This window comes from Gymnoscopelus braueri (genome assembly GCF_963280865.1).
Source record: "Gymnoscopelus braueri genome assembly, chromosome: 23".
Classification (NCBI taxonomy): domain Eukaryota; kingdom Metazoa; phylum Chordata; class Actinopteri; order Myctophiformes; family Myctophidae; genus Gymnoscopelus; species Gymnoscopelus braueri.
Genome location: NC_137625.1, coordinates 25,459,323 through 25,486,322, shown reverse-complemented (window position 1 = coordinate 25,486,322; position 27,000 = coordinate 25,459,323). Strand labels below are relative to the sequence as shown.

At 39.8% G+C, this 27,000-nt stretch overlaps 1 protein-coding gene across 2 annotated transcripts; it reads left to right on the top strand.

Annotated features, from left to right (window-relative positions):
• The first annotated feature begins 1,915 nt into the window (after positions 1-1,915).
• plxnc1 (plexin C1) lies at positions 1,916-25,117 on the top strand. 2 transcript variants are annotated; one of them, XM_080420980.1, is made up of 31 exons: positions 1,916-2,983; positions 3,316-3,453; positions 4,164-4,298; positions 4,525-4,625; positions 5,274-5,379; positions 5,707-5,866; positions 6,571-6,682; positions 6,769-6,835; positions 7,058-7,099; positions 8,061-8,194; positions 8,297-8,473; positions 8,797-8,905; positions 9,873-10,076; positions 10,380-10,529; positions 10,624-10,729; positions 10,824-10,925; positions 11,135-11,238; positions 11,339-11,380; positions 11,585-11,709; positions 12,040-12,238; positions 12,932-13,078; positions 15,629-15,797; positions 16,464-16,564; positions 18,252-18,327; positions 19,951-19,985; positions 20,081-20,176; positions 20,414-20,577; positions 21,317-21,464; positions 22,077-22,217; positions 22,305-22,379; positions 23,571-25,117. In XM_080420980.1, exons 1-31 carry the CDS (start codon positions 1,976-1,978, stop codon positions 23,673-23,675), a joined length of 4,578 nt encoding a protein of 1,525 aa, XP_080277106.1. In that variant the 5' UTR covers positions 1,916-1,975; the 3' UTR covers positions 23,676-25,117. The 2 variants fall into 2 exon arrangements, with proteins under 2 accessions (XP_080277106.1, XP_080277105.1); XM_080420979.1 differs by having other exon boundaries at positions 10,374-10,529.
• Positions 25,118-27,000: the final 1,883 nt, after the last annotated feature.

Genomic DNA, 27,000 nt, shown 5'->3' with positions numbered 1-27,000 from the left:
CGGACAGATCCGTCTTGATCACATGACATGACTAGAGATACTGTGTAGGCTACTGATTTGCGTGATGTATGGATAAAATCTGTAGAAGTAGCCAATATCAAAAATATTTGGGGCAGAGGTTCTGCTCTGGCACCCATGGGAGTGTGCGTGCACAGTTTCGCTGCCATCGGGTCAAAGGTGCCGGAGATTAGCTGCTTGCAGACAGACAGACAGACAGACAGACAGACAGGGTGCAATTTGCAAAACATAGTCTTGGTCACGCCTTCGGCCTGGCTGAGATAAAACAGCTGAGCTCTATCATAGATGACCTATACCATTGGTTCTCAAAGGCGGCTTTCCATATGCATGGCCTCACCCTACCCCACACCACACCGTCCACTTGTGCCTCGGTTTCCACTACAATGAAGTGGGTAGAGTGGTGTGTAAGTGGTACTAAACTGGTGCCTAAAAAGTACCCAGTCCTGGGTAGGTCTGAGCTAGGCCAAACGGAGCCAAACACTTCATAATGACTGATCACTCACCAACGTTTTATTTAGAACAGGATATAGTTGTAAAACATTATAATATTTCATAGATCATTATAATCACAGTTAAAATCTATTCTAGTGTGTTATAATTATCATAGTTGTAAAACATTATAATAATTTATAGTGTATTATAATCACAGTTATAATCTATTATAGTGTATTATGATTATCATAGTTATAAAACATTATACTACTTTATAGTGTATTATGATCACAGTTGTAATCTATTATAGTGTGTTATAATTATCATAGTTGTAAAACATTATACTACTTTATAGTGTATTATGATCACAGTTGTAATCTATTATAGTGTTATAATTATCATAGTTGTAATAAATTATAACAATTTATATTGTATTATAATCAGTTATAATCTATTATAGTGTATTATAATTAGCATAGTTGTAATACATTATAATTTATATTGTATTATAATCACAGTTATAAGGATCCATTTGGTTCATACCGAACCATATGGTTCACCCACACGTGCACAGGTGATTTGCATTTGTATACAGGACAGTTGGCCACTCATTTACATTACATTGTTTGACAAAAAGCAATGACCTCCATCTATGTTTACATTACAAATGAGTGTCAATGGCCTGAGTCTGCTACTCATACCTGTGGATTTGAGAGGGGGTACTTTTGTGTAATGGAAACGGAAGATATTTTGATGCGGTGTGGTGTGGTGTAGTGTGGTGTGGTGTGGTGCTTAAGCTGCAGTGGAAAGGGGGCTAAAGTTGGGTCTGGGGACCCCATGGGGTCCTTGAGGGAGTTCCAGGGGGTCCCCAGCTAAATGATGGATAGTTAGGAATCAAATGGACCCTATATGGGACGGGGCTGTAACTCTGAGAGTGTACAAATGGAACCAAATGGACCCGTATTGTACACTCTCAGAGTTAAATTAATACTGATTTTACAATATAAATTGGGGTCCCATGGGTCCCAGAGATAGAAATGCCAGTAAATGGGGGTCCGTCCGTAGCCTCAATGCATGTGAAACTGGGGGTCCTTGAATTAAAATGGTTGAAAATCAGTGCTATAGAGCCGTAAAAATCTTCTCTGATGGGGGTGGCATACATTTTCAAATGGGGGTCCGCGGGCTAATAAGTGTGCATTTGGGGGTCCTTGACTAAAAAAGTTTGAGAAGCATTGACCTTTACGCACTATTACGCAGTAGCCTCTGGCCCTGGGTTATTCGGGGTGGTTAGGCAAGCTATTTCCCTCCATCATCTGCAGACTGCACAAGTTCAACACCGGATCTTCGCAGTTCTCACATCAGCTTTGAAGCACGCAAAGGAAGCGCGCGGTGTTTGTTCCCCTTAGCAACTCACTCACAGCACTTGTTGATTGTTGGCACAGGGTGCTGACTGACTGACTGACTGTGTCACATACACTGTCTATGTCCCCAGGGGAATTGGCAGGGGAATTGACGGTTGTACAAGATGAGGGCCATTCTAGGACTCAAGCTGTTATTTGTACTGAGTGTGAGATCTGGTTGGTGCGATCGGGACGCAGATTTCACTTTTGACGGAGATGTCCGCGACTTTGCTGTCGCCAACGATTCCGTTTACGTTGTCACCAAGGAGCGGCTGTACCACCTGAGCCACACGCTGTCTCTGCTCCAGAGTCGATCTCAGAGAGGACACCTGACGCCGGACGACACTTTTCAGAGGGTTCCAGAGGGGGTCCTTGGCAACGCAACTTTCATCGTCAATACGATGGTGCCGTTCGTCGAGAATGGCACTTTGATCATCTGCGGCTTGACGTTGCGTGGATGCGACTACTGCGAGTTACTGGACCTGAAGAACATCTCAAAATCGGTGCACATGGAGAAGATCAGCGTGGGGTCTGGACCCAACGACACGTTCAGTGGACGCCTGGTCCACGTGGAGGTGGGCGCAGGGAAGACCGAGGTGTACATTTTAGCTGCTAAAAGAAAGTACCAGAGTTGTGGCATTTTAGTAGACAGAGGGATTTACCTGCATAATACAAATGACCAACAGCCAGGGGATGGGGGTATATTTTCAGAAACTGGTAAAATTGGCACCCCTCACATCTGGACAAGATCTGATAAAAGCTTTGAGTTAGTGGATGGATTTCAGATCAATTCAACCATTTACATATTCTCTAAAATACCTCCAGATGGAAAAAATGAAGGTAGAATTCGCCTTGTTTGGCTCCAAAGCAAAACGCATAAGACGGATACCTTAAAGTCCCTGCGAGGCGCAACACTTGAGTGTAATGATGGCAGAAAGCGCACCAGTCTCCTGTCCTCCTCCGTGATTCCAGGCGGCGGTGGACAGGTTCTGTGGGCAGGTGTGTTTGCGGCCAGTGACTCGCAGCAGGACATGGACAATACAGCGCTTGCTATCTTTGATATCAGCCCGAGCACGAATGGTGCGACAGATGATGATCCAGACTTCTGCAGCAATTGTAAGGAATCGGATAAGGTAGGCTACAGCTTGGCTAATAATATGATTTATGTAAGTGATGTAACTTGTCCAATCCTATACAAATGTTTGTTTTTAAGCTTGCTGTTTTAAAGCTTGCAGAACAGTAATTAATCCTAAGAATCTAGCACAACTGGTGCTTTAAAATATTATTTGATAAAAGTCTCATGTACTAGGTTTCATGACATTTCAGGTGTGTGTGTGTGTGTGTGTGTGTGTGTGTGTGTGTGTGTGTGTGTGTGTGTGTGTGTGTGTGTGTGTGTGTGTGTGTGTGTGTGCGTGTGTGTGTGTGTGTGTGTGTGTGTGTGTGTGTGTGTGTGTGTGTTTTACAGGGCAATAAGCCCCGTTTGCTGACACCAGAGAAAAACATTGTGTTGTTTAAACACAAATCCATGACCTCAGTGCTAGCAGTGAGACAGAAGTCTTGGCTGGTGTTCTTCATTGGAACAGGAGATGGACAACTCATTAAGGTCTGTGTAGTGTCTGTCATATGCTTTCAGTTACAACATGAGGGTTTTAAAATATATTAACCCTTACAATGTTGTGTTGTTGATGTGGTATTCAGTTTGTTTTATTATCTTGTCTGATGGCAAGAACTTTGTGTCACACACGAGTGCCCTATACTATCCTGCTTTTACATCTCAGTAACGCAATTATACACAACAGAATCTCTTTACACAGTGTTTTCTTTCATGCATGCATGGGCTCACATGATGAAATAAGTGAGTATAGCCCCTGGGTAACACAATCAAAACAATTTCCTTGGACAAAATACTGCAGAATTTTCATAGAGAATAATCCCTGAAAAAATCCACATGCATTTTCTTAGCACTGTTCATTCAAATAACAAGTAACATTAAAGGTTTGCATTTGTATTTTAAGGGACAAAATCTCGCCTTGACACACTTTAATTTTGTCACTTTTATTAATAGCCCTTAATTACTGTTACAGTCTCAAAGGGCTTTAGAGGGCCACATTTAACAAAGGAAACAAACAATAGCCCCTGTCCTTATAGACCCGTAATCTATCAAAGAAAAACTTTGAAAAAAAAAAAAAAAAGCAATATCAATAACGAAATAACTAAAACAAATAAGTGCAGCGACAGCAGCAGTGGCTGCGCCAGAAGCGGAAGGCTACACTGTTATATATACTGTATTTGTTGATTTACTCTCCATGTTAGCTTGCTGTGGACAAGGCGTATCAGACCGCCTGCCCCAGGGTGCTGTACAGGACTGATGATGACCGGAAAGTGTTTCCCAAAATCCATCTGGACCCGGTGGACAGTAAACATGTATATGTGGCAATAAAAAATCAGGTTGGTCATACATGCGTACAAGGATAACATATATGTAATACATATTGTATAACTTTACAACTATGATGCTATATGTGATCCATGTTTGCATAATTGTGTGTGTGTGTGTGTGTGTGTGTGTGTGTGTGTGTGTGTGTGTGTGTGTGTGTGTGTGTGTGTGTGTGTGTGTGTGTGTGTGTGTCTGTGTGTCTGTGTGTGTGTGTGTGTGTGTGTGTGTGCGTTCTAGATGAACCGTGTACCTGTATCTGAGTGTGAATTACACATAAGTCTGGAGGCCTGTTGGTCTGCACAGGACCCCTATTGTGGCTGGTGTGATACAAAAAAGAGGTCAGTCACAGTTATTACAGGTATTTGCACTGGTTCCTCATACTCTTCTGTGATTGCTATTATATTCTTCAGGCCAGGAGTCCCCCCTGTGTTGTGTTTATCTGTACACAGCTAATCTTGGAAACAGCTGGACTGATCAGCATCAAACGTTTTGTACACACTGCCAGTATAGGCCAATATTTTTCAAATCGGCCTCATGGTGGCGCTACACCAGGCCGCTTTGTTTTGGCCTATAACTCTTGAACCTTGGGTCATACAATCAAAATCTGACTAACTAGATTTTTGCATTTTCTTCAAGACACACGGTCTGCTACTACTATAGATTTGGTCTAAAACTCACACAAATCACTAAACATTATCTCTGGAGTCATGTAATGAACATGTTTACAATGTATGCCAAAAGTCATGAATGCAAGTATCGAGCGTTCTTGTATTCATTTGAGGAACCACAAATTTTAAATGTTTCACCATGTCATATAAAATGGTAGTTCCCCTACAGCCTCCTCGTGTCCTGATAGCCCTGCCTAGGCAACCCAGCCTGGCGGAGATATCTGATCCACGGAGTGCTTCTAGTCGTATCTTTGTTACCCGTACAAACTTTGTCCTTGGTTATTAAATGGTTTATCATTCAATTTGGCACCTTGACAGCTGCACATTTGAGGATGAATGCCCAAATTCAGTTTGGCTGTCCATTCCTGATGACTCCAATGAAGATAAAATCATCTCTCATCGAGTAGAGAAGAGCAATGATCAGGTACAGATACATAAAAATATCATCTATGTATGTATGGAACATTGGTTGAGTACATTTTACAATTCAGATTATTATTTTGTGATGTGCTACTTTTATTTGCTTGTTTCAGTTATGTCTTGTGAAAATAAAACGTGGAAAGTGATATGCAAATACATTTGTTGTATTATTATTGTTATTATTATTATTATTATTATTATTATTATCATCATCACCCTGGCATTAGTTGTTGCCCACATTATCCAAGCTTCAGCAATGACAAATAATCAGATAATCTATGTATATTTATAATTTCGATTATTATTTCAAAATATTTTTTTGTCGTTTTAGATACATCTAACTATCCAGGCTCATCTGAGTAGTGGGGATGTACCGCCTGTTTTCGCCTGTGAGTTCCTCACAGGCGAAAATGTTTGTGGTCCAACAGGTCGAGCCCCACAGTTTCCGCTGTGCTCTTGTTCTCTTCCTAGTAACAGACTCCCTGCTGAAGGTCAGTGACCCTTTGAACACTCAAGATACTCTTTATCAAAGGAAGTGTCAGAAAACCCTGCAGTAGCCAGCATCTCAGACATACGTTGTAGGGGTGTAACGATTTTAACAGTGATACGATACACATCACGATACATGGTTGATGATACAATACATGGACTTTATTCGTTCATTTATAACGATACGATACAATGATTTAAAATCGATACAGTAACTATTTAGCCAAAAGTTCTATTTGTGTGAAATGTATACGTGTATATAGTGTAGGATTTGTCTTTTAAGGGAACATTTTATTATTATGGGTCTAAATAAGTAAACAATGATTCACTGGCAAATACATAGACATTTTTATTTGACCAAATATGGACAAACTGACATCTTGACAGGCATGCAGAGATTCCACACATTTATAGAGATGAAGTGTAGTGATATGGAATGCAGCGTGAAGTAATTAAACCCCTCCTGTTTTAACAGGCAAATGCTTAGTATCGATTCTTTGCCAGGCTTTTGTTTTATGTATCCTAATGTCATTGTATAATTGTGTCTCCTTTGCTTGATGTTCTGTGTAAAGCACATTGAATTGCCTTGTTGTTGAGATGTGCTATACAGATAAAACTGCCTTGTCTTGCCTTACGAGTCACACGATTGTTGTTGCTGTTTAGATATCGATACACCCCTAATACGTTGTATTGTGTTGTTTTACAGGACTAGATTTAATAGTCAGGATTAGACTAGGGCAGAGTCGGGAGACACAGCTGAAAAAGGAACTGAAGCTGACCAACTGTTCTGATTTTTCTGGACCTCCTACTTCAGTCCTGTGAGTCACTTTGTTATTAAGGTTATATGTGAGGGATATGATCTTGGATATGTTCTTATTTAGATTGGTATGTGTTCTCTATTCAGGTGTCATCGGTGCATCATGGCTGGATGTGGCTGGAGTAACAACACCTGCTCCTGGACAAACCTGGGGGTAAAGTAATGATGCATGCTGTCATTGTCTTAGATAAACACAGAAATATTACTACCAGATGTGCCAGGTCTTGGAGAGTCTGTCACAATTAAGATTGTCAGTAATCTATTGGACTCCTCATCACCAGAAGTTGAAAACTATTCTATATTCAGTTTCATTATCACAGTATGGTTTCTTGCTTCTGCATTTCACCATAGTGTCTCTTTTCACTTCCGTCCACAGAACAGTGTTTGTGAAATAGCCGAGTCAGGAATGGACTACCCAGTAAGTTCATTGGTCACTTACTTTCTATCTTATGTAATACTCAGAATAACAGAGCACATTCTTACTTCTTGGTGAGTTGGCGTGATCTCATATCTTCAGTTAGGACTGTACAGTATGTCACATGAGTCATTTTTTTTGTTGTTGTAATGATATTTGAACTGTGGTGCCACTATATATGTCTATGAATTGAATACCAAGGCCCTCATTGGAAACAAGTCCGCAAGGACCTTTATGAACGGACCTGTTAGACAAAGTATTTTAAATGTAACTGTGCTGTTTTACATTTTTTGCCTAATAAAATATTCAATCAATTCAATCAATCAATCAAACAGAAGAGTTATAGTTAAATACTGCTGTACATTCACACCACCCAAGATCAGATCTCCAGTGTTTGGTGAAAGCAAATGGGCGGCTTTGTCCTTGAGCCTTTTAACTTATTTAGACCTGAGGCCATTCTAAAAACGCCTTCTAAATCCTGACCTAGGTTTTCTGAAAAACTTCAAATATTTATTGAAAAATTACAACAAATGTATGTTGCTATATACTGTACATAGCAACAAGTACCCCAAAAGGGGTTCCCGTCCTGAAAGGTATGGTTACAAATAGGGGTTCCCGCCCAAAAAGGGTTAAATGAGGACTAGTATTATTACAACTAAAACAACAAGTCAGCAAGCTTTATTTTTACATACCAGGATATGGAGTAATCCTCTCTGAGGTGTGTCAACATTTTGTTTAATCTAGCATTTCAACAAACCAACTTCCTTGTTCGCTTATCCAAACTTGTGTGTGCGTGTGTGTGTGTGTGTGTGTGTGTGTGTGTGTGTGTGTGTGTGTGTGTGTGTGTGTGTGTGTGTGTGTGTGTGTGTGTGTGTGTGTGTGTGTGTGTGTGTGTGTGTGTGTGTGTGTGTGTGTGTGTGTGTGTGTGTGTGTGTGCGTGTGTGTTTGTGTGTGTGTGTGTTAGAAACCAGAGATCTCCTCCATCACTCCCAGTGTGGTGTCATTCCATGGCAGAAACCATGCCCTGATGAGAGGCCGTAACCTCGGCGATGTGACCAGGGTACGGATCCAGGCAGACATGGACTGCAGTCCAAAAGAGTGAGTGGAATTATAGATTCTGCACAGTATTGTATTTGTGACAGTTTGTTTGCAGTTTGTTAGAACTACTGTCTTTATTTTTCTCCATATGAATGTTGGTAGATCTCCAGTATGGAACAACACAGGGGTGAGTCTGACATTCCACATCCCCGAAGCGGACAAAGGCTTGGTCAAAATATGTGCCGTCCTCGCTGATGGCAGTTGCCATGGCAATGCCAACGTCACCTACGGCTCATCTCCAATGTGCGTCAGGATTACACCAATCACTACCTGGGCCAGGTAGGTACTGTGCGGGCCGGGCACACTCAGAAATATAGTCTCTACTTCACAACAAACACATGTTGTGCATGTGTATGACACACATAAAAACAATAGAGTCCGCAAAATGGATCATGCTCCAAAGTAAAAAAGGTATTGGTTCCTTTACACCATTGGACGTGTGTGTGTGTGTGTGTGTGTGTGTGTGTGTGTGTGTGTGTGTGTGTGTGTGTGTGTGTGTGTGTGTGTGTGTGTGTGTGTGTGTGTGTGTGTGTGTGTGTGTGTGTGTGTGTGTGTGTCTAAATTTTGACTTCACTAATTGGCTACTGTTGTGTGTTCCTCAGTGGGAAGAGGAGGATCACGATCGAGGGTTCACATCTGGAGTTTGTGGAGGAAGTCATCCATAGCCATGTTCCTCAGCTAGTCAGTTATCCCAGTAACAGAAGCATGGAGGTGGGCCTTTCACAACACAAACACAATTAAAGATATAGGCATTTAGCAGACTATTTTATCCAGAGCAACATAGTGGCAACCAGCCAGTAGCCAAACAAATTTAATTTATTTATCGTGCATCTGCCGTTGTCAAGCATCTACTGTATTTACGAACACAATTGGTTTGTGTTCGGGGGGGGAGAGTGATATTTGTGACTGCACGTACTCCTACGGGCTGTGGCGGACAACACACTGAAATGTGTGTGGTTAAATTTAATTGGCATAACCAATAAATTGGAGAGGAAAAAAAAAAAAACAGGTCATGGTTCAACAGGTCATGCATGTTGCATAACATGTCATTACACACACACACACACACACACACACACACACACACACACACACACACACACACACACACACACACACACACACACACACACACACACACACACACACACACACACACACACACACACACGTAACAGGATAGGTGGGCACCAAAACAATCTGGGCACTAGGGAAAACTGGGCACCGTGGACGAGTGGGCACCTGGAAGAGTGGGCACTTAGGGGTGGAGAAGAGTGGGCACCAGGGAAATCTGGGCACCAGGAAGACTGGGCACCGGTATAACTGGGCACTAGGAAGAGTGGGCACTAGGGAATGTGGGCACGTGGAAGAGTGGGCACTTAGGGGTGGACAAGAGTGGGCACTAGGGAAATGTGGGCACCTGGAATAGAGGGCACTTAGGGGTGGAGAAGGGTGGGCACTAGGGAAATCTGGGCACCAGGAAGACTGGGCACTAGGGAAATGTGGGCACCCTGAAGAGTGGGTACTAGGGAAATGTGGGCAACCGGAAGACCCAGATGTCCCTAGTGGCCATCTATCCTGTACCCCCCCCCCCCACACACACACACACACACACACACACACACACACACACACACACACATTCACATAATTTCTGTTTTCTTATTTGTCACTATAGACTCTATCGTACGATACACCTCCGGCTGCAACACCTCCGGCTGCAAATGCTCGTGAAACGTTCAATAGCATCGTGTCCCTGAAAGTAGCCAATAAAAGCCTGCCCTGCCCAATGAAGATCACCTACCACCCTGACCCACAGTTCATCAACTTCACCTCCACCAGGACAGGACCTGACCGAGCTGACCTGCAAATCACTATACAGGTACTGAGGTACAAGATGCTCACAGGCACACAGAAACCTCCTATGTCCGTATTTTAACTTTTCGCGTTTTTTCGTAAATGAATGTCCTACTTGATCACACTACAGCATCACACAAAATCATCAAAAAGTAGCAGATCTGCAAGCACGCTTCGCGCCGCATTTAGATCTGCTACTTTTGCTATTTTTGAATTCGAATCCTGAAAAGTAACAGTTTTAGACATATGAGGTTTCCACCCGACAGAGACCATATACTGTATTCATTCATAAAGGTAAACATTTCTCTTGTTGATCTTTCAGAAAAAGCCTGACAAACTGAACATGACCTTGGCTGACTTGTCAGTTCTGGCAGTTCAGGGCAACAAGACGTACGAGTGTGTTATGGAAAGCATCGGAGAAACCTTTTTCATCTGTAAGATACAAAAAATAACTGATGACAAAATTCAGGCCCTGCAGGTGAATATTATTAGCTTACAATCTAATTATATTGAGCTATCTTTGATACACTACAGTCTTGGAAGAAACACACTGAGCTACTCTTGCATTTCAGATCAAATTTGGAGGAAATGAAATCCCCCCCCTTGAAAATGAAAATCGCGGCTCTCTGCTGATATTTCTCTCATTACTGGTCATATTACTGCCTATATGTATTGGTGGTAAGTACGCCATTTCTATAGTAACCACTGCCACTTATGTGTAACATTTTATTAATTTGGCTTTAATTCACTCGCCTTTGTTTGTGCCATTTAGCTGCGGTGTTCCTGCATCGCAATCAACAAAAGAAACTTACAGCTCAGATGAACAAACGCATCGAAGATCTGGAGCTCGACATCAGAAATGATATTAGACAAGGTCAGTTAAAAAAATAATTTGATCCAACAACTACCACCACAAACAGTCGCACGCGCACACCGCACACGCACACACACACACACACACACACACACACACACACACACACACACACACACACACACACACACACACACACACACACACACACACACACACACTCTTTGTCAATCACATTACCTTAAACGTAACTAAGTCCTGGTCCTCAGGTTTTGTGGATCTGCAGACAGAGGGGTCGGCCCTAATAGAAAACGTTGGAACTATTCCTTTCCTGGACTACAAGCATTTTGCCTCCAGAATATTCTTCCCTGAGGTACAGTACAATAGGCTATAGCTTGAAAAAAGGGTAAAATATGATAAATGGGTTCTTTGGATTTTATTTTTCTAAAACCCATCTTTCAATTAACTTCCAGGGTGGAACTTTGGTGACATCTTTTATCAAAGACATTGGCCAGGTAAAATCTTACAAGGACTGTTGATGCGTCTGCGTTATAGAATGCTTTTCTCAATCATGGGTAGAATTGAATTGAATTGAATTGAATTGAATTGAATTTTATTTAAGTGTCAAATCACAACGAGTTGTCTCAAAACACTTTACATGTAGAGCAGAGATCCAACATTTTATATAGTAGAACTATCTATATATGTCCTGTGGTCAGGATGTGGTGAAGACGCAGCCTGAGGAGTGTTGCCAGGCCCTCTCCAAACTGATCCAAGACCAGCTGTTCCTTACATCCATGGTCCATGCACTGGAAGAACAGAAGAACTTCACCATCAAAGACAAGTCAGTGTTGTTTTTCAGTTAACCTGCTGTTTTGTAGTCCATTATAGTCCAGTCATAGACATGGAGGACATTTTACAGTACTTGATGGAGACAAACGGCGCTTTATGTTGATGTGCCAGTGAAAATGTGTTTCCCCTCTATGCATTCATACCTGAATGCATGGATTGACCAGTAATTAATCTGACTATTTACACAGAATGGAACGTGGAGGGAATGACAGTAGGATGCTGCCAAGAGACAATTGAGTTTGGGGTTGAAAAGGACAACGATCAAGGTCACAATCTATAGGATTAGAACAAGAGATGCTAGGTTAATGTGTGTTGTCCCCAGGTGTACTGTGGCCTCTCTGCTGACAGTGGCTCTACACGGAGACCTGGTCTACCTCACCCAGGTGATGGAGGAGCTGCTGAGGGCGCTGATGGAGCAGCCCAGCAACACCCAGCCCAAGCTAATGCTGCGACGCACAGAGTCCATCGTGGAGAAGCTGCTCACCAACTGGATGTCCATCTGCCTCTATGGATTCCTCAGGGTCTGTCTGTCTGTCTGTCTTATTTGCTGTGTTGTTGCCCCACTTGAAAATAGATTAGAGTCCATTCTGTAAACCGATGTAGGTTGTGGCTCCTGAACTACTGCTGGTACACAATTTATACAAGCTCCGAATCCTAGAATTGTTTGGTCACACAGTGTCATTGGCTAACCACCCTCCCAGATCCTTACCCTAACGTTAACCACACCAAATTATACCTAAAGGTATGATTTTGTTGTTATAACTGAACTAAATCAGCTCCGCTCAGCTCGGTCTATTTGCACAATGCACACATTTGCACCGTGGGTTTAATCCCTTGAATCCGGGAACACATGTCTGTAATTTTAGATTTCTTTGGCTATTTTCGAAAATAGCAGTTCTACAAGCTCATAGCGCGGCACCGAGTGCCACGCTATGAGCTTGTAGATCTGCTATTTTCGAAAAATCGTGAATATTTGTGCAAATCTTTGAATATATATGTTTTAACGCGAACATATGTTAAATGTTTTGTTCCAGGCATGCCCAGAAGCAAAGATTTGAGTTACAAATGTTCGCTTTAAGAAAATATATACTCAAAGATTTGCACAACTTTTCACGATAATTTTTTTTTAGCAGATCTACAAGCGCCAGTTCAGAAGCCACTACCTTTTAATCTAATGTAAATCTGTATCTGTCGGATGGTGACCTTTCTTCCAGGAAAGGGTGGGACAGCATTTGTTCCTCTTAGTGAGCGCCCTGACCCAGCAGATATCCAAGGGACCAGTGGACTCTGTCACTGAGAAGGCTCTCTACACACTCAGTGAGGAATGGCTCCTGTGGCAGGCTCAGGACTTCACCTCTGTGGTATACACACAAACATGCACACACAGACAGGCTTTTTCTCTTGTGTATAACAGGGGTCTTCAACGTTTTCAGGCCAAGGACCCCCTAGCTGAGAGAGAGATGAAGCAGGGACCCCCTACTCTATATTGTATAAAATTGTGTTTCAGATTAAAAAATTTTTTTTACTTAGTCTGCTCTTTTTTCCCTCTACACCTATAGCCTCTTTGCCAAAAATAGCCGATCTACAAGCTTGTAGATCGGCTGTTTTCGGCTAATGTTCCCCTCAGAAAAGGATTTCTAGGGTTCAAGTGGTTAATGTAAAAAAAACGAAATCCTATCACACAAAGATTTGGCGGACCCCCTATAGTAGCTCTGAGGACCCCCTAGGGGTCCCGGACCCCCTGTTGAAGACCCCTGGTGTATAACATAGCATGAGTGCGTTTGTGCCTTGATGACATACGGTGGTTGATAAAAAAGTTGCTTCTGATCACTTCTATTAGCCTGTGATTCTCAAACATTTTCATGTTAACTAACGACTCCCTGTGCCAGGAACCCCCATAAGAAACGATTTATGTTACAGATTAGATTTCGTACAGCATTATATCTATATAGGGCAGGAAATAGGCTAACAGTGGAGAGACTGAAACCTATGATATGAATAGTTCCGGTGAAATGATAGCCAGTAAAATAATAACGAAATTAAACTCTGTTGATGTGTTGCCTTGCCAATCTGACAACTTTAAAGCAAGGGGGGCGGACAGCACTTTTACAAATAACAAACATGCAGGCTTAAAAATAAAGCAGTAGCCTATAGTGCTATTATTACAATTATTGTGCTTATGCTACATATTTAATGAGAAATGCTACGCACAGTTGGCACAACACAGCACGCAGATGAGCGCACACGCCCACCCACATACATACATGTGTTCTGTCTGTGTGCTTTTTATGTGCGCGACCTACTGACCAAAATATGGGGCCAAAACTAATATAAATGTAAACTGAACAATTGAAATTAGACGGTTCAAAAGCCAGAGCCATGATACATGTTTGTGCTACATTTGGAGGGAATTGGACAAGTGTTGTGCCATAGGAGTTAGCTGCAGCCTATTAATGTCTCACACATGCCACACGAATTCCACCCCCTGGCTTGCCTATTGTATATATAAAGATGTAGCTTGATAATTTTATGGAGTTAATTATATTGGATTGGTAATTAACAACGTATACTAAGGTGCTCGTAATAAGCATGAATTAATAGGTAATAATGCCCTTATTCTATTAATCTTTATAAGATGCTTATGGTCACAGGTGACACTGCTGGTTAAATATTGTCTTTTGTTAGCTTGATGCACTACTGTATGTATCTATCTGACTTGCATTTTAATCTCACCTCAGAAAGATCACAGACCATATGTCTTCTCTAGTATGATATATGATGTGACTTTTCTATGCACAATGGCTCATTTTAAGGAAGCTTCTGTTGTGAGCCACAATCTTGCTGAAACCTTGTTATTTCAAGCGGGTTGCTACATTTCACAGAAGTGATTTTTTAAACAAACAAGTTCAACCACAAGCAACTTAAAGAAAGAGGAAAGGATTGAGAGTTACTAGATAAAAGATACCAGTAAGATAAAGACAAAACTCCTATCTCACATTTCTCTCGTGCTGTAACCCCTAGAATAATATTTTTGATTAGAAAATAAGTGATTATGCTGTTTGTGACCATGCCATCAGTCATGAATGCATAATCTTAGAGCATCTTTAATTACAGGAGGTATGATAAGTGAGACAGACCCGTACAGTATATTGTAATATCAATAAAGTAATTAAGGACCTTTCATATATTAATGCATGCATAATGGGAAAGAGTTTTACCATCAGTCGTCTTATCCATTCATTAAAATTAAACTCAAATTGTAATAATCGCAAATGTATTCCTGGAAACAAGCAAACAGCCACGTAGTGGTGATTTTGACAGCACATTTTTATTTAGTTTTAGTCATAGTCTTTTGAATAAAATTCCATTTAGTTTTAGTCATATTTTAGTCATCTGAAATGTTTTAGTTTTTGTCTAGTTTCAGTCGACTAAATATCATAAGATTTTAGTCGACTACAGTTGATTTAGTCGACTAAAATGTATTTTGGCGGGGCCTTGATGGCGTCGTAATGGCTGATTTTACACTCGATTGCATGCTGAAAATAGCCACCAAAACAATAGCCACAAAAATAGCCACAACGCGTTGCAGCACGACGCTTGTAGATCTGCTATTTTCAGCATGCTCACCCTAGCACAACCAAACATAAAATGACTTGTCTTTTAGTTCTACTGGATCTCTTCTCCTCTAGTCCCTCACTAACATTTTAGTCTAGTTTTTATTTGTTGACGAAATTGTCAATATATTTAGTCTCAGTTTTTGTCATCATAGCTTAGTTTTTATTTAGTTTTTATTTAGTTTTCGGCAGTGAAAAAAGGTAGTCGACGAACATCTTTCATAATAGTTTTAGTCGACAAAATCAACACTGACGACATACTGTTCATCCTCTGTCTCTGTGTCGTACACTTTACAGAAACTGAAGGTGCTGTTCACAGTGGGCAGTGACGGGGAGGTCAGTGAACCACTGGAGGTCACCGCGCTCAGCTGTGACACAGTGGAGCAGGTCAAAGAGAAGATCCTCACCACCTTCAAGGCCAAGTTTGGTTTCCCCTACAACACTGCACTGAGGGACGTACGCATAGGTCAGAAACAGCCCCTGATTCAATCTATATTCATCTGTTAAGATCCATGTGAGGCTGAGAATGGATGTTCTTTTTCCAACAATCTGAAAACCCACATCTTGTTCCTCGTGTCCAGTGGTGTAAAGTAACTAAGTACATTTACTCAAGTACTGTACTTAAGTACAATTCTGATGTATTTTACTTTACTGGAGTATTTCCAGTTGTCAGTACTTTTACTTCTATTTCCAGCATGCACATTATTCTCCACTATATTATACTCCACTACATCTCAGAGGCAAATATTGTACTTTTACTCCACTACAATTATTTGAAAAATGTAATTACTAGTAACTTTTCAGATATAAATTATTACATTATAAAACATACATTAACCACTTTAGCTCTATTTTATACCCAGGCTATTTGAAAAAAGCAGATCTACAAGCTCACAACGCATCGCATCGCGACGCGTTGTGGGCTTGTAGATCGGCTATTTTCAAACATTTTATTACTTTAACTTTTGGTACTTTAAGTATATTTTGATGCCAATACTTTTGCACTTTTACTCAAGTAACATTTTGAACACAGGCCTTTTACTTGTAACAAGAGTATTTTTTATATTGTGGTATTGCTACTTCTACTTCAAGTAAAATATCTGAGTACTTCTTCCACCACTGTCTGACACAGAGTTGGAGAAGGACGGGGCATTTGTCGCTCTGGAGGAAGTAGATTCCAGCTCAGAGGTTCTGAATGACATGACCATGCTCAACACCCTCCAACACTATAAGGTGAGAAACAGAGCTGCGAGTAGTGTTGATTTTGAAATTTGGATTCAGTTTTAGTCATAGTCTTTTGAAACAAATTCTGTTTAGTTTTAGTCATATTTAGTCATCTGAAATGTTTTAGTTTATGTCTAGTTTTAGTTGACTAAATATCATACAATTATAGTCAACTAAATCTACAGTTGATTTAGTCGACTAAAATGCATTTTGGCGGGCTTTGATGGCGTCGTAATGGCTGATTTTACACTTGGATGCATGCTGAAAATAGCAGATCTACAAGCTCACAACGCGCCGCGACGCGTTGTGAGCTTGTAGATTTGCTATTTTCAGAGCGCAACACCCGAGCGCAACCAAATATAAAATGACTTGTCTTTTAGTTCTACTGGATCTCTTCTCCACTCGTCCCTCACTAACATTTTAGTCTAGTTTTTATTTGTTGACGAAATTGTCAATATATTTAGTCTTAGTTTTAGTCATCATAGCTTAGTTTTTATTTAGTTTTCATTTAGTTTTCGTCAGTGAAAAAAGGTAGTCGACGAACATTTTTCGTCATAGTTTTAGTCGACGAAATCAACACTAGCTGCGAGTGATCAAACAGGAAATATATAGTAATGACTGCATGATGTTTTCCCCCCTTTCCCAGTAAGGGATATTTCACTTTCAGAAAATAATTGGGTCATTTTATCGTCTACTCAGGCTTTTGGGAGCACCCCGAACAGTTTTTAAGTTGCTTGTTTCAGTATTTAGATCATTGATATTAATTTTATCAGACGTGCCACCCTTCCCATACAAACCCATTGTAACTTCAAACTCCATTTCAACCATGTTAGATTAACTGGAAACACCCGTCCTTGGTTCTGGTGACTGATATTGACCTTCTCATACGTGAGGAGACCGTGTTTTTTTTCAATTTTTTTGTAAAAACACGGACCCCTCACATATTAGGACTCGAGAGCAGGATGAGTCACCAGAACCAAGGACGGGGTTTTTTGATGAATCTAACATGTTAAAAATTGAGTTTGAAGTTATAATGGGTTTGTATAGGAAGGGGGCGTATCTGATAAAAGGAATATCAAATATCTAAATACTGAATCAAGCAACTTAAAAACTGTCTGGGGGGCTCACAAAAGCCTGAGTAGATCTGAAATATCCCTTTAACGAGTTTCTGCATTACAAAGTCATGGGTCCCATATAGAAAACGGACTTGAGATTACACAACCAACCAGGATGTGATTAACACGCCTTAAGGCTGCTGTCGAGTTATTATTTAGTGTTATCAGACCACATGCTGTAGTGTAGAGCACAGAGATGTTACCAGGGGCTAGGTTGGTAATGGCTTCGAAATTGGATCACTGGAACCTCAGTGCACTCTTGTGTCTCTGTCAGGAGACTGGCCTGGTTGCTAAAAAACACTGATAAGATTCAACCATGGCTGGTGGCCAGATGGCAAGGTCAGACCAGACTGTCATATTGGATTAAAACACATTGGAGCATTGTTAACTGAGGCTTACATTTCAGGGCTTTCAGTGACTGTGGTTGGAGCAATATAGCAGCAAAGGAAAGGTTAACAAGAAACTTGAATTTGAATTAGAACTTCTTCCTACACAAAAAGGCACTACTGTCGGTGGTTAACTTATAACACTGTCTGTCTGTCTGTCTGTCTGTCTGTCTGTCTGTTCGTCCATCCATACAGGTCCCTGATGGAGCTTCAATCAAAGTTCTTTCTAAGAAACCTCATCCTCCTCTGAGTCCCCAGGGCAGCCTCAAGGGTAATAGGTTCATTGTTAAGGCCAATAAGTGCTGTTGAACAACAATTGTGAATTTCCACCTTAGAAAGGTGCCATTTCCAATGGTGGTAACAAAGTACTTTTACTTGAGTACTGTGCTGATACTGTGATTATTATTTTTTTGAGGATCTTCTCTTTTCTTGAGTATTTGTATTTTTGGATATTCATAACTTTAACTCCACTACATTTCATAGGAAGCAGCAGCTCCATAGTCAGCACCATAGTAATTAACCATAGTCAGTACCATTGTCAGCACCATAGTTATTAACCATAGTCAGCACCATAGTAATTAACCATAGTCAGTCAGTACCATAGTTATTAACCATAGTCATTAACCATAGTCAGTACCATTGTCAGCACCATAGTTATTAACCATAGTCAGCACCATAGTAATTAACCATAGTCAGTCGGTACCATAGTTATTAACCATAGTCATTAACCATAGTCAGTACCATAGTTATTAACCATAGTCAGCACCATAGTAATTAACCATAGTCAGTCGGTACCATAGTTATTAACCATAGTCATTAACCATAGTCAGTACCATTGTCAGCACCATAGTTATTAACCATAGTCAGCACCATAGTAATTAACCATAGTCAGTCGGTACCATAGTTATTAACCATAGTCAGCACCATAGTCAGCACCATAGTCATTAATCATAGTCAGCACCATAGTCATTATTAACCATAGTCAGCACCATAGTAAGTAACCATAGTCAGCAGACTCAGCACCATATTTAGCAGTGCTGACAAACTGTCACTTTTAACCCAGTTGAAAATACACCACGGTTACTTACCGCTAAAACGACCATTTGTGAATAAAAGATGCAGCCCAGGGCCAAAACGCTGCTCTTCATAGCTTGAAAAGATATCTTTGTGAATCCTGTGAATCCACTGCTATCATGTGATGGCTGTTTTAGTGCATTTGCTCCTATTTGTTTTGTAGTCATTCTCTTAAGAAAACTGTTGAGGGCTGCAGCTGCACCCACCCACCCCCCCAAAACGATTTGCATGATTTCAATACACTGATGCTTCTCATTACCAGTGGTGGAAAAAGTACTCAACTTCTTTACTTAAGTAAAAGTACCAATACTGCAATATAGAAATACTCTGTTACAAGTAAAAGTCCAGAATTCAAAATCTACTTGAGTAAAAGTACAAAAGTATTGGCATCAAAATGTACTTAAATTACCAAAAGTAAAAGTACTAAAATGTTTGAAAATAGCAGATCTACAACGCAGATCTACAACAATCTACAACACGTCGCGATGCGACGCGTTGTGAGCTTGTAGATCGTCTATTTTCAAATAGCCTAGGTATAAAATAGGGCTAAAGTGGTTAATGAATGTTTCATAATATCATCATGTATATCTGAAAAGTAACTAGTAACTAAAGTTTTCAAATAATTGTAGTGGAGTAAAAGTACAATATTTGCCTCTGAGATGTAGTGGAGTAGAAGTAAAAGTGTTGGAAATTGGACATACTCAAGTAAAGTACAAATACCTCAAAATTGTACAAAAGTAAAAAGTACAGTACTTAAGTAAATGTACTTAGTTACTTTCCACCACTGCTCATAACCTCTGATTTCTGTTCATTTCTTTAGACGATCAGAACTTCTCTGTAAAATACTTCCACTTGGTAAGAGGCAAAATACTGACATCATTGTATCTAGTGCTTTGTATGCAGTACGTATCCATATAAACTGTTTCTTATTGACTGTCCCTTGTCTGCAGATTGACCCAGATGTAGCTGAGGACCACAAAGGGAACCCGGAGAGGAAGAAGTTAAAGCTGAAGGAAGTGCACCTCACCAAGCTTCTCTCCACTAAGGCAAGAGGAAGCGATTGCAACGCTACATCCTCTTTCACAATCATTATTATGCACAACCTTCCATCCTCTCTGTCTCTCACATACACTGTTTTACGAGTGAAACCTTTCAACCCACAGTAGATTATCTATTAACCAAAATTGAGTCCCATTCTGTGGCTTTACAGTAATTGGAGAATACACATACAGTACATGAGTCATGATTTAGACAAATATATGGCTGTCCTCTCTCTCTGTCAGGTGGCAGTTCATTCTTTTGTGGAGAACCTGTTCAGGGATATCTGGGGAACGCCCCATGGCAGAGCACCGCATGCCATCAAATATTTCTTTGACTTCCTGGATGCACAGGCAGACATTAAGAAGATCACTGACCCTGATGTCTTGCACATCTGGAAGACCAATAGGTAGTGGGTTGCTACAGTACACAAGGACTTGTTTTGGCACAGTATTTGTTTTATAATATACTTTTTAATACTGGTACTTTTACTTGTAACAGTGTATTGCTACTTTTACTTAAGTACAAAATGTGAGGACTTCATCACTGCTAATCGGTTTAGCAGTGATGAAGAGTAGCCCTGGGCAAACTCAGTGTCTTGTTAATATGGTCTGTGGTCAAGAATCCTGATCAAACAAACACTGGTTCAACGTAAACATGATTATAGTTGTTTGAGAGGCTAAATTATTATCTAAGTTATTATAAGCTGCATTCTTCAGCGTACATGGAGCACGTTTTTGCAGAAAGGGGAAGTTTGATCTATACTGATAGAGCACGTGTGTGTTCGTTCTGTATCTTGATCCACACTTCTTCCTGCGTTAACCACTAAAGGTTTAAGTGGTTAACAGTCAACACAAGAAGAAGTTGTCTAAAACCCTATAATAAATGGTTAACCTCAGGGCTCTATACTAAGAGGTTAACGCAGGAAGACGTTGTCTTAAACCCTATATGGTTGACCTCTGGGCTATATACTATAGTGTATGGATGCTGGGGTTTAAGCCCGATATACTTATGGTGTGAGCTTACAGATCTGCTACTTTTGAAAAACGAAATCACCTAGATAATGACATGCCCAGAATTGCAACACCAGGTTGAAAGTTGTTAACTTTGCTCTTTTCTTTGGTCCCATCCCCTCTCTCCCCTCTCAGCTTACTCTTGCGTTTCTGGATCAACATCCTGAAGAACCCTCAGTTTGTGTTTGACATGGAGAAAAGTCCACATCTGGATGGCTGTCTGTCTGTCATAGCGCAGGCATTCATGGACTCTTTCTCCCTTGCAGAGACACCACTGGGAAAGGTACAAATCTGTATAACGTAATTATGCAAGCAGAGGACTTCTGTAAAATCCTGAGAGTCAATTTAACTGTATCTGTAAGTGTAAAATTAACACTCAGGATGGTGCAGTACACTCATTATTTTAGTATATCCTTCTTTGTGAGACAAAGGAGAATTGTTGGGATACACCTATAATTCAGCCAACAGATGCTTACAGACGTAGGTGGGATAGAACTATTACACGGTCTCTGGTCAAATACATACAGTAACACATGTTAACACTGAAAACTAATTTGAAAGGATATCACCAGTATTTTTATGCTGGTTCCATTGACAGAACATACATCAAAATTATACTGTATAATAGATAAAACATTCAAATGTCAAAATATAAACATCAATACTATCCTTTAAAAGAGAAGAAAAATCTGATGGTACAAAAACACAATGACTATAGATATATTATAGATGTTGTGATCATGGCAAACAGTACGCAATATCCAGTCAGCTAATAGTACAGTACCATTGCTCTGCAATGATCTTTAAAATGAATAAATCTGTGCAATATTTCAGTCATCAAAACTCTATTATTTCCCCACACCCTGTCTAATGTTCTGCTTTTTTGTTTCCCCAGCATGCACCAACAAATAAGCTCCTGTATGCCAAAGACATGCCACAGTTCAAGCAGGAAGTGAAGGCCTTCTTCAAGCAGGTCAGAGACCAACCGCCAATCAGCAGCTCAGAATTCAACAACTTCCTGATGGAGGAGTCAAAGGTACTGTACTCCATTTACAGTGACGAAAGAAATGAAAGTCTTTTTTGTTGCGCTTCAATTTCTAACTTCTTTGTGCTTCACTTTCAGAAACATGAAAATGAATTTGATGAATCTGCTGCCCTGAGAGAACTGTACAAATTCCTAGAGAAATACTTTGCCGAGGTAAACACTTCCTTGTCTTCATAGGCGATTTTTAGGGGGGGGCATATCTTTTTTTGTTGCTTTTTTTATTTTTTAATATATTTTTTTTGCCAATATATGGCAAGTATATGCAGAATATATGCTGCATGCCATATTCAGGTTCATATATGTGCATATATGTGGATATATACAGTAGGAAATATATGTTTCTTCTATGTCCACATATATGCCACATATATGGATATATATGTACTTATATAGAGACATATATGCAGGCGGCAAATTTCGTATATGTCACATATATGATAAACAAACATATATGTTGAATATATAAAAACATACATGTTCATATATTTTTCTTTGCCCCCCCCCCCACACTGAGTGTGTCAGTGCTCTCCAGCTACATGGTCTTTAGCTTACACATTATTTTGACAAATATTCACCGGGGTGTTCTTGGAAGAGACCACATTGTACTGGCAGAAGGCAGTGCACACTCACAGTCATGTTATTTGTGTGCTTATCAGACGATCTGAGATCTCTGCCTCAGTGGCGTAGCGGTTTTTGGGCGGATTTTGTTACTTGGTTTCCGGTTTTTGGTTACTTTATATCGGTTTTAGGGTTAGGGTTAGGTTAGGGTTATGTTATTTAATTCTTATTTTTGCCTGATTTTACCGATTCATTATCAAAAAAAAAAATTATCGATTGCAAAATCGATTGGGTGGGCCAGCTTTCTATGTGGGTGGGCCGCGGCCCACCCCAGCCCACCCGTGGCTACGCCCCTGCTCTGCCTACTAATACTGTATATCTGGGAAAATCTAAATTCAATGTATGGGTTTGAACAGCCGCTGACAAACTTTCGTGCACTCGTGTTTTTAAATCCAGTCGCATCACTATCCCAATATGAAGGACTAACCTAAAGTCTTTGCATTCGTGCTACGATGTCATCGTTATCCTAAAATAATTGCATTTTGGGCGTCACAAACGGATGTCACTGTTTTTAAAATGTCTACATCACGACAACAGTGATCTAACTCCTCAAAATGTAAGCTTGCGTCACGTCTCAAAATGTTGTGACATTTTAGTCACAGGAAATGTGAGCTTACTGAAAGGCAGGCTTTTTTCAGTTCATGAGGAAGTGGAACTGTTTCGCTGATGGAGTTACGGTTATGAGCCAGTTTGAACTGAAGATGGGTTTGCTTCCATTTATTTTAGATCAAACAGAAACTGGACCAGAATGGTGCTCCAGCTGAGCTCATGGAGCAACTGCAGCATGTTAAAGACCAGTTTGATGGCCTGAAGAGCTGCTCCTGGAACTGAGCCTCCTGCCCTCAATCCTCAACTCACCAGAGCCCTCTGCTGGTTTCCAGCTGATATTAATGTACTTAACCCCATAGGACTGCTATGCCAGGACAGCTGAGAAGAATGTACAGGTAGAGTAGAGTAGAGACCATGTTAATGCATGGCCAGATTATACGTGTATAAGGCCCTAAAGCGATAAGATTATCGGCCTTCCCACACCCACACTTTCTAATATGAACTCAAAATAGCGATGACACTGATCATCCCCTCAATCCTCACTTTACGTTCATGCCATCCGGACGAAGATACAGAACTTTGAAATGGCTAAAAGTTAGCTTTAGTAGGAGTTTTGTCCATTCAACCATTGAAACTGCCTCGCTGATATGTTGGTTTGTGTATCCTTGGGACTATGTATTTATTGTCTTGGTGTTATGCAGTGGTGGAAAGTAACGAAGTACATTTACTCAAGTACTGTACTTAAGTAAAATTGAGGTACTTTTACTTTACTGGAGTATTTCTACTCTTCTACCCCACTGAATCTCAGAGGCAAATATTGTACTTTTTACTCCCCTACAATTATTTGAAAACTTTAGTTACTAGTTACAAAACATAAATTAACCACTTCAGCCATATACATACTTCGGCTATTTGAAAATAGCACAAGCTCACAACGCTTCGCGGTGCGACGCGTTGTGAGCTTGTAGATCTGCTATTTTCAAAAGATTTATTTGAAAACTTGTGAAAAGGGACATTCTGCATAATGAGTACTTTTGGAACTTTAAGTATATTTTGATGGCAATACTTTTGTACTTTTTCTCAAGTCAATTTTGAATTCTGGACTTTTACTTGTAATAGAGTATTTCTACATTTCAGTATTGATACTTTTACTTAAGTAAAACATGTGAGTACTTTTTCCATCACTGGCAAAAAGTCCGTTTTAATAGGAGTTTGTGGAACAAACTGCTTCGCTGATATGTTGGTTTGTGTATCCTGGGGACTTTATGAATTGTCTTGATGTTATGTTATGTGCTATATTGTTGTTTTCTCTGGAACAGACTCTGAAGCTGAATATCCCTGTGGGACAATACAGACTATTATTACAAAAAAAGGTTTATTTCAATAAAATGCAAGAAAAGGAGTTTTACTTTTCTTTTCTTTTTACAAAACAATATAAGAAATGTGACAATCTGACGATCTACAAAACTCAAAGTTACACTTGAATCTATGTATATAAAGAGTAGTACCTTTTATTCTTTCTTTGAGAGTGGCCTTTTCACATCGTTGTTGCATTATGAGATTAAAAAAGGAAGCAAGAAAATGTATAATGTATAGACACTGTAGGGTTGTAGCCCTGCTATGTGGCTAAAGTGCGTAGGCATGGTGCGTGCTCAGCCTGTGAAAATGTAAATATGTATACTATTGATAAGATCATTCTAATAAATCTAAAGCTTTGTCTATTACCCGCATGGTGTTTAATAATCAGAAGTAGGCCTAATCCTAATACAATCATTGTCCTCCCCCTGACAAAATGACTGAATCAACATATACACTCTCTGATCGGGGTTCATTAGACAGATTTAGATTAGAAAATCTTTACCAGATTTACACTTTCATTGAAAGCAAACAGAGATGTTTTGTTTTAGCCTAAAATTCATAGTCTTTTTGTCATATTAGTCTCTTAGTTACAGATGATCAAATAGCAGAATTGAATCAACCACAACAGTTTTTTTTGTTTTGTTTTTACATTTTCTGTTCTCAACTTTGGACTGTTGCGTTTCACAAAGTATGGATATAAAGTTTTCAACAAGTTTGTCAAACAATGCTGTATTATGACCACAACCACAACTACTCTTTTATTAGCTGATTTAAGTTTGAGAAAATGACTTTACACTCATGGCATGCAGCATATCAATCAAATCAATTATCAATTATAGGCTGAGCCCCATACTTGTGAACTGCATTCTGTTTTCAGCTTTTCTAGTGACGCAGGGATAACAAATTATGTAAATTGAATCCAACCACTTCCATTTATTGTAACAAACACCAATCGAGAATTAAATACAAAAACATAACTGTGCTGTTAACAATTTAGGCAAAAAAAAAAAAAAGTATTATGGAATTGGATAACTTTATCAACAACAGTACTGTATGGCATTTTGTTTAAACTAAAGCATCACTTCATTTTTATGACATAGTATAGTATGACTTTTTCATATACTATTGTGTCAATGTGGGAACTGAATTAATAATAAGCTAAACTCCTCCAAGGAACAGTACATCATACATTGATGATAATAATAAAATAATCTATAAAGGAAACCAAGTTAAGGAAGTAGACACTAGTAGTCCATACCCAGCGATATGTACACAGTATATCCTTAGTTAAACTTTGGGAGAGGAGGCTGCCACTGTCACGTGCATAGAATGCATTTCATTTTTATTGCTGAACATCCCAGAACAAAGTAGTAGTAGCAACTATAGCATGTCGTGGCGCATCGTGAACTGAGTAGATCGGCTATTTTTGGCCGATAAGTGATTTGGTGTAGACAGAAAAAAGCGGTCAAAGTACAGTTGCAACCTTTTCTTTTTACAGTCTATGGTTGCAACTCAGATCACTTTTACTAAGAATTGGAATAGAAGGTTTCAGTGGTTACCGAGGTGTTGAACAAAATATTTACTTACCGACAGCCACAACAAAAGAAAGGACCAAAGGGGATTTCTGAGCCTGCATGTTCTCAATCAACTTAAAACTAGCAGATCTACAAGCTCACAACGCATATGATATAGATCTCCTATTTTTGATTATTTATTTTCTTAGTGAAAGAGAAATTGGTTAAATGTGTCTGTGAGTTTTATAAATACGAAAGCAATAAAAAGTATTTTTATACACAAACAGGAGCTTCTGACTAAATAACATTGGATCCATTGTAACACAGGTTCTTTTTTCCATTTCCTGAGAAGTTTTTGTACGTACAAGGTTTCCAGCCATCGATACTACATCTGCTGTTTAACTGACTCATTCCACTGCCATTTGTATCCACACACACCTAGTGTACTGTATACATCAAGCAAGCACCTATATTTCACACTGTCGTTTTCAGTTTCTTTCTTTCTCTCTCCACCTTTCTTATAAATGCAATGATGGAGCATGTACAACAAATAATTGAATGTACATTAACCACATCTTGTTCCTCCGTTTGAGAAGAAAAAAAGACACTACAAGGTGAAAAATAGAACTGTCAGTCTAGTATGACTTTTCTGTTGATATTGTAGTATGGAGGTTTATTTTACCAGGTTGCTTGCAGCCTGGTCTAGGAAAAGACTGATCAACTACTAAACACTT